General features: G+C 42.8%; 1 protein-coding gene and 1 long non-coding RNA gene across 6 annotated transcripts in view; one reads left to right on the forward strand and one right to left on the reverse strand.

Moving 5' to 3' along the window:
• LOC137226517 (uncharacterized) overlaps positions 1-13,102 on the forward strand; it is a 55,486-nt gene that overhangs the window by 21,961 nt on the left and 20,423 nt on the right. For all 3 annotated transcript variants that reach the window (XR_010944387.1, XR_010944386.1, XR_010944385.1), the window contains exon 2: positions 11,815-11,902. This is a non-coding gene — a long non-coding RNA (uncharacterized lncRNA). The remainder of the gene's footprint in view (positions 1-11,814; positions 11,903-13,102) is intronic.
• ITGA6 (integrin subunit alpha 6) overlaps positions 1-13,102 on the reverse strand; it is a 76,487-nt gene that overhangs the window by 7,604 nt on the left and 55,781 nt on the right. For all 3 annotated transcript variants that reach the window (XM_067741529.1, XM_067741527.1, XM_067741528.1), the window contains 13 exons: positions 11,675-11,835; positions 11,375-11,518; positions 9,860-9,975; positions 9,555-9,744; positions 9,384-9,467; positions 9,208-9,287; positions 8,979-9,056; positions 8,789-8,891; positions 7,223-7,396; positions 6,944-7,042; positions 6,732-6,842; positions 6,536-6,634; positions 37-162 (listed from right to left, as the gene is read on the reverse strand). In XM_067741529.1, coding sequence (XP_067597630.1) covers positions 37-162; positions 6,536-6,634; positions 6,732-6,842; positions 6,944-7,042; positions 7,223-7,396; positions 8,789-8,891; positions 8,979-9,056; positions 9,208-9,287; positions 9,384-9,467; positions 9,555-9,744; positions 9,860-9,975; positions 11,375-11,518; positions 11,675-11,835 — 1,565 coding nt within the window. The remainder of the gene's footprint in view (positions 1-36; positions 163-6,535; positions 6,635-6,731; positions 6,843-6,943; positions 7,043-7,222; positions 7,397-8,788; positions 8,892-8,978; positions 9,057-9,207; positions 9,288-9,383; positions 9,468-9,554; positions 9,745-9,859; positions 9,976-11,374; positions 11,519-11,674; positions 11,836-13,102) is intronic.

Here is a 13,102-nt window from a genome sequence, read left to right on the forward strand (position 1 = left end):
TTGTATCACAAAACTCAAGTGCCAGATATGACTTACCTTCCATAGTAAAAATACTAATAGAGCAAGCATCAAAATCCCAGCAAGAATTGCCACTAGGATGATCCACCAAGGTACTCCTGAATATTGAGCTACAGTCTTTGAGGGAAACACAGTCACACGAACCTATGGGGCATAAAAGAAAGCAATATCATTATAAACTGAGGCGAGAATTAAACCATGAGTTTATATTACTAATTCTGCTTCCAGACACATTTTGGTCAATGTAGCCTATGGACAGGTGAGATGTCTTTTTGATGTGAGATCCTTTCCTTTAGTAACGGAATACTGCTTTAAGAGACGTTTCTTGGAGATCTTTTCCCAGAACCTGGAAAATGCTGGATTGTGGGGTTTTTTTTAAATAAAGTTATTTATTTTTATTTATGTGTTGTGTCTTCGTTGCTACGTGTGGACTTTCTCTAGTTGCATCGAGTGGGGGCTCCTCTTCATTTCGGTGCACGGGCTTCTCATTGTGGTGGCTTCTCTTGTTGTGGAGCACAGGCTCTAGGCATGTGGACTTCAGTAGTTGTGGCTCACGGGCTCGGTACTTGTGGCTCGTGGCTCTAGAGCGCAGGCTCAGTAGTTGTGTGCACGGGCTTAGCTGCTCCGTGGCATGTGGGATCTTCCCGGACCAGGGCTCGAACCCGTGTCCCCTGCATTTGCAGATGGATTCTTAACCACTGCGCCACCAGGGAAGTCCTGGATTGTGTTTTGACAAAGTAATTATTTCTTTGCTAACTTATGTTTTTAAAATTTTTGTAATCAACAAAAGTAGAGAAAATTGTATAATGAACCATCATTTATTCATCACCAAGTTTCAACAATTATCAATAGGGACACAACCCCAATCTTGTTACATCTATATAACCTGGTATCTTTTTGAGAATGGTCACCTCTCTTAATTAAGCATCCAACAATGGCAACAAAAGGGTCTGTTTATGCACAATAAGCCTACATTCCTTCCTCAGATTTTAAAGACGTTATGAAATATAAAAATAGGGATGGAGCTATTAGATGGTATTAGAGGCATTAGATGGATACCATTCTAATTCTTCCTTAGGGTTGAAACCGAGCAGGACCCTACAGGGCGCCCCCAGCTGACAGCTACTTGGAACCACAGGACTGAGACGGTCATCTCCGAACATAGAAGATTACCTCCTCTCCAGCACGTAGCCCCTCTTTTCCCTACATAATCTCTGAGCAAAACCTGGGGAGTTGGTTCTTTGGGATATGAGTCCACCCTCTCCCCAGGATTGCCAGCTTCCTCGACAAAGCTATCTTTTCTTTTACCTAACACTTCTCTCTCACAACTGGATTCTTGAGCGACAAGAAGCCAAACCTGAGTTCAGTAACAGGATAGCAAACTAAAGATCCTCATAAGAATAAAATTTCCTGAAATGGCTTGGTGTCATCTTCTACAAAATGTGTTTAGACAAACTAGACTCTGGCTTCATTCAGAGGCAGCTTAGAGCTTTAAGTGGCAGCTGATGAGAAGCTTAAGTTCTAAACACTTGATAGCTGGCAAATACCAATTAAATAGAAATAGTGTTTATTTAGAAATCTAAAAAGTTGCTTATGGCAATTTGCTACAACTTGGTTACACGGGTTTAGAAATTCAAGTGGAGTTTTGTAACGCCAGGAGACTTTTTGTTCCCAGGAGATGATCTTTCAAAGCACATAAAAGACCTGGTGAAAGCTACAAATATGATTTTGTAAACTATACTGATTAGAGATCTACCAGTTTGAAGTTTCTGATATTTTTGAATTTAGAGAATATAAAGTGAAGGGTAAAGAAAACTTAAGAGGGAAAAATTTAATTTCTGAGAAATGTTTCTATTCACGTATTCTAAATTAATATTGAATTCTGGATGCTGCCTAAAAATGCTTCTGTGTCTACACTGTGATTCAATACTACTATACTAGAACTCTTTCTTTAAAAATCTCTTAAAGTACTTCCCTTCCTACTTATCCTAGAAAACAGCTTCTCAACCTCCTTTGGCTTATGGAATATACTTAAAAGTAAGAAATGCTTTCCTTTAAACATTTAATAGGAAAGAATTCACTTTTAGAGTTTTTAGCATAAACACCTTTCTCAGCTACTATGTTTCCTGTTATGCTCTCAATGAGGTTTCACTCAAGCTCCCAGCCCCAGGGAGGGCCTCATGGCTCACTTCTGTTGCCTCCCATCCCCCAACAGGTGTCCTAGCTTTAAGCTAAAACAACCCTTTCTTGAGATTACTGGTTCAAGCAGAGGGGTACCCACGAAGTGGGGAAGAAAGAATGGTGAGAGACTGGTGAAGAAATAATATAGTTGATGTGACTGCTAAGACAGACTATTCTAAAATAAAAAGATTATTTCAATTAGCCTATGCTTTATCTCATTTAACTTTGCTTCCCTAGTATGTAGCACAGGGAAGCCACACAGTGTGTCCCTGGGGCAAGGTGATGACTTGGAAGGGCCATCCTCATGTTTAAGAATAAGCTCTGATGAAACCTTGAAGTGGAGAGTGGAAACTGGTCCACGGCAAGGGCAAGCAGCCTTATAAGTCACACCGCATACCAGAGCCTTTTAAATGGCTGATCATAGGGGGAAACCATGCCCATAAAAGGCTGCAATCCAACAGCATAAGGGCTGAACAAGGTAGTTTATTTTGCGGGTTGGGGCTGGGGTGGTGTGTGGTTTTAAAAACTAAAACAACTCACTGTGCATCAAAGACTGAGGACTGATGCTAGGGGCTGGGCCACACATTTAAAGGCCAGATGTGCTCTGCAAACCCAGTGTGTGCAAGGCCACAGTGCGGTCCAGGAAGGCGAGAGAGGCCAGTCAGCAAGATTTTATTGTTTGTTTCCTTAAATTGTCAACTGTGTGTGTGTGTGTGTGTGTATGACAGTCATTCTCCAGCTGGGACTGAGAATGGGGGTTGCGTGGAGCTGGCCTTAGAATCAGGTGAGGGGAGACCAACTGTGAGCTGCGACTCCCAGAGCTCGGGAAGCCTTGTCTCATCTTGTCACAGCAACTGTTACTGATGGACAATGACAGGTTCAGGCCAGTAGAAATTACTCCAACTCCAAAATCAAAAAAAATTTTTTTGGTTTCATTAAAATCTAGGCATTTCCATAGGGATGACCTGTGCATGTGAACCTCATCCATCATGTGTCCGTAAGGGGAAAAAGGGCTTAACTCTGCTGATGCATTAAATTCCATCACCAGTGAGCAGTGCTGAGACCACATTAGCTTGCCCCCAGCCAAACCGTTTCCCTACATCACTCTGTCATGTAATAGCCTACGCTCTTATTGAACATCAGTATAAGAAACCCCCCAATGAAGGGATTTTCCTATCTTTTACAAAACTCTCTATTAAAGACACCATCCCCTTAGTGAGTGTTCTTCATATCAGAAATCCATCTTATAAAAGGATCCATATCTCAAGTCCTTCTCTGAATTTACAACCAAAAAAAGAAAAGCTCCTCCCCCCGAAAAATGATGTGCCTACTCTCACCTATCACATTCTTTCTCATCTTTGGCAACCAGGAAGCTTAGACACTCTCTTCCTACTTCCTTAGGAATGAAATGGGGGTATATAAGTACAACCCATAGGTAATCTCCTTCCTCCTTGGCTGACTTCAACAGTTCTCTCCCAGTTCGCGATCTCCTAGACCGTGAAATTCTTCACAATTGACACTATCTTGTTCAACTTTGCTTCTCTAGCATTTTTGCAGGGAAGGCACGCAGTGTGTCCATGGCTAACTGGATTGTTAATTGGATCAATTTAAATGATACTAAAGTTTTAGTAACCATCTTAGCTGTTTCAGTTAGGTGACCAGCTCTCTCTGACTTCGTTGTAACAATATCTTGAAAGTGTTTTATTAAGAAATGAACACAAAACTCTTGAAATTAGTTGGGTTATAAGAAAACAAAGGCTTTTTTTCATCTTTTTAAAGCCAGGATTAGAGTAAAAGCAATGGGAAGATGTTTCAATATTAACACCAAAAGACAAGACTAAATTACTCAACCTCCTTTGCTTCTATCTCCAAAGAAAAATGATCTAGACACTGGAAAAGAGAGAGGAACCAAGATATAAATGAAATTGAAACCCTCAGTAAGTGAGGGAATAAAAATGAAGGCATCCTGACACTTGAATTAAGTTTGAAACTTTAGGCCTCCCAAAACTGCACCTTAAAATCTAAAGAAACGTGTAGACTTGATATCTGAGCTACTATTTTATCTCAGAAATCAGTTAATAGAAGAGGTAACAGAAGACTAGAGATTACAAAAAAAGTCTCGGTTTTCAAAAGAAATGGGTTCTAGACATGAGACTAATAACCCGTTTTCAAATCTACCAATTATTAAACAAATCAAGTAGGATTACAGCAAAGATTCCAATTCCCGTTGGTAGGCATGGGCTCTCAAAGCCCGAAGAACACGAAATACCCAAGAGAACCTCATCTGCATTTGTGGCCCAGCCATGAGACTGGGTAAGAGGGGACTTAGTTCCATTATCTTCGAGAAAACAAGAGCACCTGATGAGGGGCTCTGAGCCCGAGGTCTGGTCTTAACTCCACATGCTGGTCCTGTGACCCTGAGGGAGAGACAACCTTCCTTTTTGGACTCAAGTTTTCTCATCTAAACTTGAGATTTGGGGACTTAAAGGGGAACAAGTGTCACAGAGCCAAAGAACAGGAGCCCTGAGGTCAGACAGGTACAGATTTCAATCCAGGGCCCCAAATGACATCCCGTCTCTGTGCCTGCTTCCTTTTTTGTAAAGTGGGTACAATGTCTACCTTGGCATTCTTCTGCAGTCTAAATGACAGCATATCGGTAAAGCAGCTAGTAGATGGCAGACACTTAATTAACATTTTATTAATGTTAGTTAGTCCCTTCCCCCTAAGGTGTTCTTTCTCTTGGCAGCTCTAAAAACTCAGCGGTTCTCAGGGTTGCTGATTAAAAGTCACAGGAAGTTTCAGCAACTGCCTTCAGTCAGAGAGGGAGTTAAAGGATTCTCAGGGAGGGTGTAGTTTAGTTGACAGTCCTCATGATGCCTTATTAATAAGAGGTAGAAAGCTGGGCTGGAGTAACCTGCAAAGTTAATGTAAGGCCAGGGTGAGGGTACGTCCTGGTGAGCCTGGGGCAGTCCTGGCTTGCACCAGGTGACCCAGCATCCTGCCCAGATAAACATGTCCTGGTTTGGATGATAAATTTTAACAGCTAAGGGCCACTATATCCCAGAAACCAAGGTGATCGGGAAGACTCACTGGATTTTCAGCTGGTGAGAGGACTGAAGCCAGGACACTGTCATAAATACATCAGTAGATCAGCTTCAGGACAGTAATTCACAATCCTTCCTTCTCCATTCATTCTCTTTTGCAAAACATTCCCAACTGTAACCTGCAGGCATTTACTTTGCGAGCTTGATACAAGCCCCTGTGGGTGTCAGACCCCGACAAGGAACCTCTGACTAGTGGTACACAAGCTCCTACTCTTGTTCAATAGTTTTCTTAATTACCTGGAGGAAGACACAGTAGGCATGCCTCTTGGTTTTAAAAAAGATAAAGCTTGCAGGGATAGAAAGTTAACAAAGAGCAAATGACCGAGACTCAAAAGTATGCCGTAAACCCAAACCACGGACCAAAAGTAAATCACATAAAATGCAAGGATACACTTAAAGGCATGCATTTAGATTTTGTAAATTTGCTCATGGGTGGGATATGGGAAATACCGCTTGACAGCACATTCTGATGAAAACACCTGGAAGTTTCAGCAGAACGCAAACGTAAAAACGGTAGCCGCTAGAAATGCAAACCATCCTCAGCAACCGTTTCAAAACCAAATTTTAGGCTGAACTAACAGACGCTTGGGTCTGAGACACCGGGAGGCAGGTTCGGGTAAGCTGAAGGAGGCAGCTCAGCCCTGCCTGGGGCCGGCCCAGGAAGGGCAGAGACCCGGAACCAGTTCAGCTGCGCCAGGGCAGGACAGAAAACTGAAGAGCAGGGTGCTTAGCTCTGAAGAGACCTGTCCGAGGAGGCATGACAGTTTCCTTCAATTATTTCAAAGGATAACCAGAGACTGATTTTACAAGATTCAACTCTGGATTCCTATATAGAGATCGTTTCTAGTAACTGCTGCTGGCCACACATGCCACGAGCTACCCCATAATGCAGTGAGGCTACCGTCACTGGGGACACGCTGACAACGGTGACAAGCATCAGGGGCGGTACAAGACGTGGGAGGTGCACCCATTCTCTCCTTGAGCCAAGAGCTCTCAAATCTACCCCATGCACCACAGATCGAGATGACCCGGGAATCACTTCTTTCTGCAATGATTCCGTTGAAACGCTGCTTGGGGTGGGCCGCACCTTAAGATACCATCTGCTTTCTCCTTAAAGGGGGTGACAGTGCCGTGAGGGAAATGAGTTGCAGAGCAGCACATCCTCAGGCCACGGGCATGGGGTGGAGGAGAGAGATCTGCTCTGAGCTGAGTGAAGCCCGGGGACCCCTCACCTGAGTGCCCGCATTGGGTAGCTTAATATTCTCGGTGGCAGCAGTTACATCAATGGAAGCCCGCACGAGGATGTCCAGGTAGTTCATCTTGGAGTACTCCTGTCGGAGACAAAGTTAGTGAAAGCATTAGTGAAGAGGGAAATGTCCTGGGAGGTGGCAGACAACTTGAGGGGCACAGCCCGGCGGCGGAGCCCACCTCCAGAAACGTGCTGTTCCAGAGCCTCGAGCGCAGAACCACGGAGGCCTTGCTGTCCAGCCCTCGGATCGGACACTTGATATTCACACAGTTCACGTTCACACTGCAGTTCTGGGGAGAAAAGGAAGAGCAGGGGTTACGGCGCAGGGGTCTGGGGAAGGCCTTCCCGCCACCTCCTGTCAAACATTCACAGCTCTTGAAAAAATACTTACGAGGGTCTGGTATTTTCTTTCGGCAAATAAAGAAAGTTTTCTACCATCGTCTGTCTGTCTTTCAGCAATTTCTCGTTTCTTTCTTGAGTTGTGAGCCTCCTGAAAGAATTACATCCAAAAATAGTTCCACCTAAGGTAATTTTTTGGTACTACTGCACAAACCTCTTGAGCTCTCCCTCCCCAAACAGTGCCAAATTCACATGATTGACAATTCATCTTCACCCTTCTCCCATCACCAAAGGCGCAGAAATAATTTAAGTGTAAAATCCACCAGCCTACCTTCAGTTTCAGGAAGTTTATTTCATTTTGTGGCTGACAAGCTATCTTTTCCAATCCTTTGGATTCTACTTTCACCAAATAAAGCAACCATTTGCCATTGCTAATTTCTTTTGGCCACTGGATATTCAAGGTTGCTGTGCCGAGGTTTTTAAGAGGCTTGCCCAAGTTAATCACCTGTTAGAAAATAATACGTTATTATCTCAGTGTAATTCCCTCAACATACAATTAAGTAAGCAGTTCCTATTGCCAAGAGAAAAAAAGCCAAAGTATCTGGCATAATACTACAATAAAAGCACAGTTTCCAAAAATGGAGTATGGATAGGGCATTCAAAATAGAGACTTGTGCTTAAAGATTCCTGTCAATAAAAACAGAAAGAAAAGAGAGATCAAAGAGAAATAATCGTTCATTCAATCCAGGAACAACTTTTGTTGTAACAGAATCTGCAGTGTAGATATGCCAGGCTCTCAACAGACCCAGGAAAAAGCCACATGTGTGTTTGTGTATCGCTCTGTAACCACACTGCCTGGCAGATGACCAAGCCTGTGCGGTGGCAGTGCACCCACAACCTGCTTCTGGGAAGCCCCACCTGCTGCAAAAATGAAGCTGTCCCCGTCCTTACTATGCGGGGGAGGCTTGGGATAACAACTGACAGACCCGGAGTAGGACCCTTCTGGCAGCCAGGAACCCACGAGTGCAAGCTGGGGGCAGGCAGGGAGCAACTCCTGCAGCAGAAATCGAAAGAGTTTCTGTGGAGGACTGCTCCGGAACCCACAGACCTCTCCTTCAGCCACATCTGCCTAGGTGCCATGACCACCACCCACTACCTGTCCCATCCATGTCTGCAGAGCTAAGAGGTGCTTTCAGAGGAGAATTCTGCCTCTTCACCTTGTTGCAGTCCCCGGTGGGCCCATTCTTGCTACTTCAGACTTTCACACCTCAACAACGGTCACTGTGTTTTCTGGAGCATGACTGGAGACACACAGACCTCAACCTGCCTGTGACTTAGGAGCCACCTCTGTACCATGAGAATATGTTCATTCAACGGGACCAAGAGCCACTGGGATTGCCTACTTTGAAATGGGTCAGAGCAACCACTCGTCTTCCTTACTGGCATATGCCAAACCCACATTCACCATCACAAAACTGGGCTCGGGAAAGGTCGTGAACATTAACCACAAGCAACAAGACAGAGGACTTTATAATAGAGAAAGAAAGAAATCATAACACATTCTAAAGCCAGATAGAAATTACTTTGAGATTTTTGTTTTACAGACAGACTCTGGAGGGGAAAAAATCGATTCTTCCTTTCTCTCTACACCAAACTCCAACTCTCTAGGACCAAACTGAACTGGATTCTGAACAGAATCTTATGTTGAATGACAGTTGTGGTTCTCCATTCTGGAAAATATGACTTCTACACTAAGCCAGTATGGTGTTGAAAAGCTGGCAAACTCACTTTATCATGTGTATTTATTGTTATTTATTAAAATTACGTATTCAAGACCATATACAGCACATGTTAGCTTTCAGTACCTAGAACAGAAGGGCCAACTGCGGCCACTTACCCTGAACTCATACTCAATTAAACTTCCCACTTCCTCTTCAGATTTCATAGCTTGCTCACCAATGACTGTACCTCCAAAATACACCTGGGAAGGTTTAGCAACTCTGTTAAATTAAAAAACACCAGTTTTAGTGAGGATTGTAAATGGTTCTTTCAAACACTGATTTGTTGTGCTAAACACAAACACTTACCCGGAGACCGATAAAAGCAGTTCAATAACCACTCTTGCTGTAGCTGTAATTGAAGCCAAATTATCCTGATTGCTTGTTCTGAAAATGAAAAGGAAACAACAGGGTTTTATTTTAACAGTCAGTTTTCTCATTAAATTACACTTCTTTTATGCTTTAGATAAAGGCCAATTCATTGACTGGCTGTGTTTTCATGAAACAATTCTGAATGGAAGGTTGAAAGAACTCTTACGTTTCCAACTTCAGATTAATATCCAGATCTGTGGTGTCAAAGGTGATCTCGGTTGTACTTAAAATTAAATAAAAAGTAACCTAAAAAACAGAAATAGCTGTTAACACAGACTGAGCATATTGACACTGTAATGTTATTTGAAACATTAAAATACAGTATGTAAAGGCATCACCCACACTGGAATTTCTTTTAAAAGGATTCCCAAGCTCGCAGTCTGCTTGTGAGCCGTTCTGGTTTGCAACACAACTCAACTGTTTCTCCTGTAACAGAAGAACATACCAGATCACAACACATTCACCTGCCACACAATGTTTTTTCCGGCCAACATGGTCTCCAGAAATACTTACAGGGAAAGCCCTCAGTTCTCTATATGCAGAATAAGTCAAAGTGTCCGGAAAAGTGGCGACGAGTTTAGCTTCATGAGCGTCATCACCATCTTTGGTGGGATTCTTTGGGTTGGAAGGGCTGTTTGTCACTGTTATTTCTAAAGCAATGTCCTTCTGATCTTTTAGAACTAGTTCTGGTACACCTTTTTGACTATTGAAAAACAAAAGGAAAATGACAAAGCTCTCAATACATTTTCAATAACCCTTCACAAAAAGTCACTGCAAAGCCAGAGTCATTTTTGCTAGTGCTATGGAGCAGTTCTTACATTGGTAAATAAGAAAATTTGTCTTGATTTCCTTCTCGGGTACAAAATTTATATTCTAGCTTAAGGTTGCTGTTACATACGTTGTCGTCTCCACATCCCTCTTTTAAGAAGTGCACCTGTAGGAAAACAAAATCGTTGTAATTTACATCACTTAGGACTCTACATAGGTGACTGTTTCCATACAGTTCATTTCCCTGTGTGACAATTACAACAGCAGAATCCAAGCTACAAACATACTTTGCATCAAACGCCCACTCTGTCCTTTAATGAAACTGTGTTTTCAGAACACTCTGGCCAGGGCACTGAGGTGCTGTAGGAGAGTAAAGAGTAAACCTGGCTCTGCTGCTCACTCAGTTGTATGGCTTTGGGCGAGTCACTTAACCTTTCAGAGTCTAAGTTTCATCACAGGTGACATGGGATACCACCTCCCTACTATACAGGGTTACTGTAAGAATTACCAATAATAATGACAGTGCTACCTAACACATGATTACATATTTTAACTCATGTAATCCTCACAAGGGACCTATGAGGCATATACTATTCAGAGCCCCATTGCACAGATGGGGAAACAGAGTTCAAGGTCAGGAAAGCAAAGGGCAGAGTATCTTGCACTGTGCTAAGGGGTGCTCAATAATCACACTGATAAATAATGAGGAAAACGGTCTCCTTGCTTGTCACGTTTAACGTGACTATGGAGCTGGCAATATACACAAGAAATATTAATGTGATTATGACATTGAGAGTATATTGAAAAGTATACAAGGAACTATGCTTGATGACAATCAACTACAATGTGCAGATTTAGGCATCAGCCCCCAAGCCTAACTCACTCGTGAAAACCTTCGTCCGTGAGCCATTAGAACCAGGTGCCTCAGAGTGGACACTCCAGTATGAACTAGATTTTGACAACAAGTACAAAACGCCAAATCAAGATGTCACCACTCCCCAGCCTAATCTGGCATCTCAGCCATCCTAAACCCTAGCAAACAGACCGCACCTCATAAGTGGTATACAGCAAGCCATCTGATATAAATTTTTCTTCCTTAGATTACAGAGGCTACATTAGGCACTAAATGACTATCTTACTGTTAATACATTTTTGCCTTGCTGAATTTTGATACTCCTTGATTTTCACGTTCAGACTAACAACAGTTTCTTTTCTACATTTTAATGCTCTCAGTGATAAAATACAATGCATTTTTCTTCCTCCATACAGCTACAGGAGAAACTTGATGTGAGAATAGTAAGTTCTGTCAATTATAGCCTCAGTAAGTTGCAGTGGCCAAAAATTATTAAGAAAAATACTCTCTGGCTCCAATTGTACCCTGTATGTTCACTGCTAATTTGGGAAACATTTTCTGCAACAAACCTTGCATATGTTAAAAAGCTTATTTACTGCCAAGGAATGGCCTTTAGGGCAAATCAATCACTGGTTCTATTGCCTTCAGAGATGTCTGATTTAGCACAATAACAGGGCAAACAATTGGCAAAATGAAAGTCAGAAAGACTTACATCTGTATGAACAGACTTGGGTTCGTTTGCATTCAGAATTGGAAGAACTTCTGGAAGTGAATTCACTCGCCTCCGAGTGCTCGGCTCTTGGATCTCTACTGAAGCTGTTATGGGGATGGGACGCAGTTTATCTCTGATATTTTCCTGGAAAGTATGCAGAGGTACAGTTAAGCATGCTATACTTGCTACTGGGGAACTCCGAAACAATGCTTTCCTTTGTACTGGAAAATGGGTGGCTGGTATAAATGTCAGAAATCTCCACGTCACCCTTTAAAGAACTGATCTGTCTGCAGCCCTCACCTGGAGCCACAGGGTTTCCTCCATGCACACCTTCTGCTTCTGCCGGCTCAGAGTGAGCGCCTGCGTATACTTGGGCTCAGAACCTTGGTTTCGAAACTGAACTCTTGATGACAGCCCAGATTTTCTTCTTTCCTTTTCAGCCTCCAGTGTGCCGGCAATGGCTAGGTGAAATCAACAAAATCATGGCAACTCAGAAGTGCATTCATACACAAGGCAGCTGTAAGTATGGTGAGTCCCTTTTTGATATATTTTAATCCCTCCTAGAACACTTGTTCCCACTGCCATTGTTTTCCTTCATATTTCCTGGTAATGTACATTCTGACTGAATTATGATGTTTCAAATCAAGTTGTTCTCTCCTACCCATTGCTGTGAATAATGTTTTAAAGCTACAGTTCCATTGGGCCACCTGGGGGAGCTCGAGAGTAAGTCAAAACCTCAGAGCAGCATCTAAGAATCAGTTTCTGACTGTGTTTCTAGAACTCAAGAGTACCTCAGACAACAGGAGGGCAGCCAACACTCCCTAAGCGCCTAAACTGACTCCCCCTTCAACAGTCCGATGCTTAAATTCAAAAATGTTCTCTAGATCAGCAGCAGGGGCTTCTCCTGAGTTGTGTCAGGAATGCAGAACCTTGGGCCCCAGCCAGACCTACTTAACCCGAATCTGCATTTTAACAAGATCATCAGGTGGTTCTCATACACATTCAAGTTTAAGAAGCTTTGATAAAGGATAGTTGTCTAAAAGAGGAACAATATATATATATTAGAGATGGAGATGTCTTTTGACAACAGGATGAGACTTCTCACTTAAAAAAGAAAAAGAATTAAAAGGTAAAAATATACTTCCTTTCAGGGACTAGAGGGCCCGTTTGTTAGCTAATAAAACTCCGACAACCAAAGCTTCCACTTCCAAAGCCCCAGAAGGCACATCCTGCTTGCGATTACCGACACTAACAGAGCCTGCAGACAAGCTAGGGTTCGGATGATCAAAATCTCACTTCTTGACTTCAGAATGCATTCTTTGCCAGTTCGCTATATGTAACTGCTAACTCAGCTGTGTTTCTTTATGGGCCAACACTTAAATGACTTACATTTATTAATCACTCACTAACCATCAGAAGAGGAAGTGAACCAGTGTGTACAGGGCCAGGGCAGGTAGCTTCAAGGAGAAAAAATCTGCTCCAGAAAATGAATAACCCATGTTCTAATATTCACATTAGAGTTTGGAAGAGACCTTTTTAAGAGCATCTATTTTAATTCCCTCTTCTTCCACATGAAGAACTGGAGGCCCACAGAGCTAGGTGGCTGGCCCAGGGACCTACAGTGAGGGATGGAGGCAACTCCTAAAGTCTCTGTCACAAACACAAAAGAAGACTGCCTTACAAAGCCTCTTAGACATGCAGGTCCCCACTTCCCCTAGGCCTCTGCGC

This window comes from Pseudorca crassidens, chromosome 6 (genome assembly GCF_039906515.1).
Source record: "Pseudorca crassidens isolate mPseCra1 chromosome 6, mPseCra1.hap1, whole genome shotgun sequence".
In the NCBI taxonomy this organism is placed as follows: Eukaryota; Metazoa; Chordata; class Mammalia; order Artiodactyla; family Delphinidae; genus Pseudorca; species Pseudorca crassidens.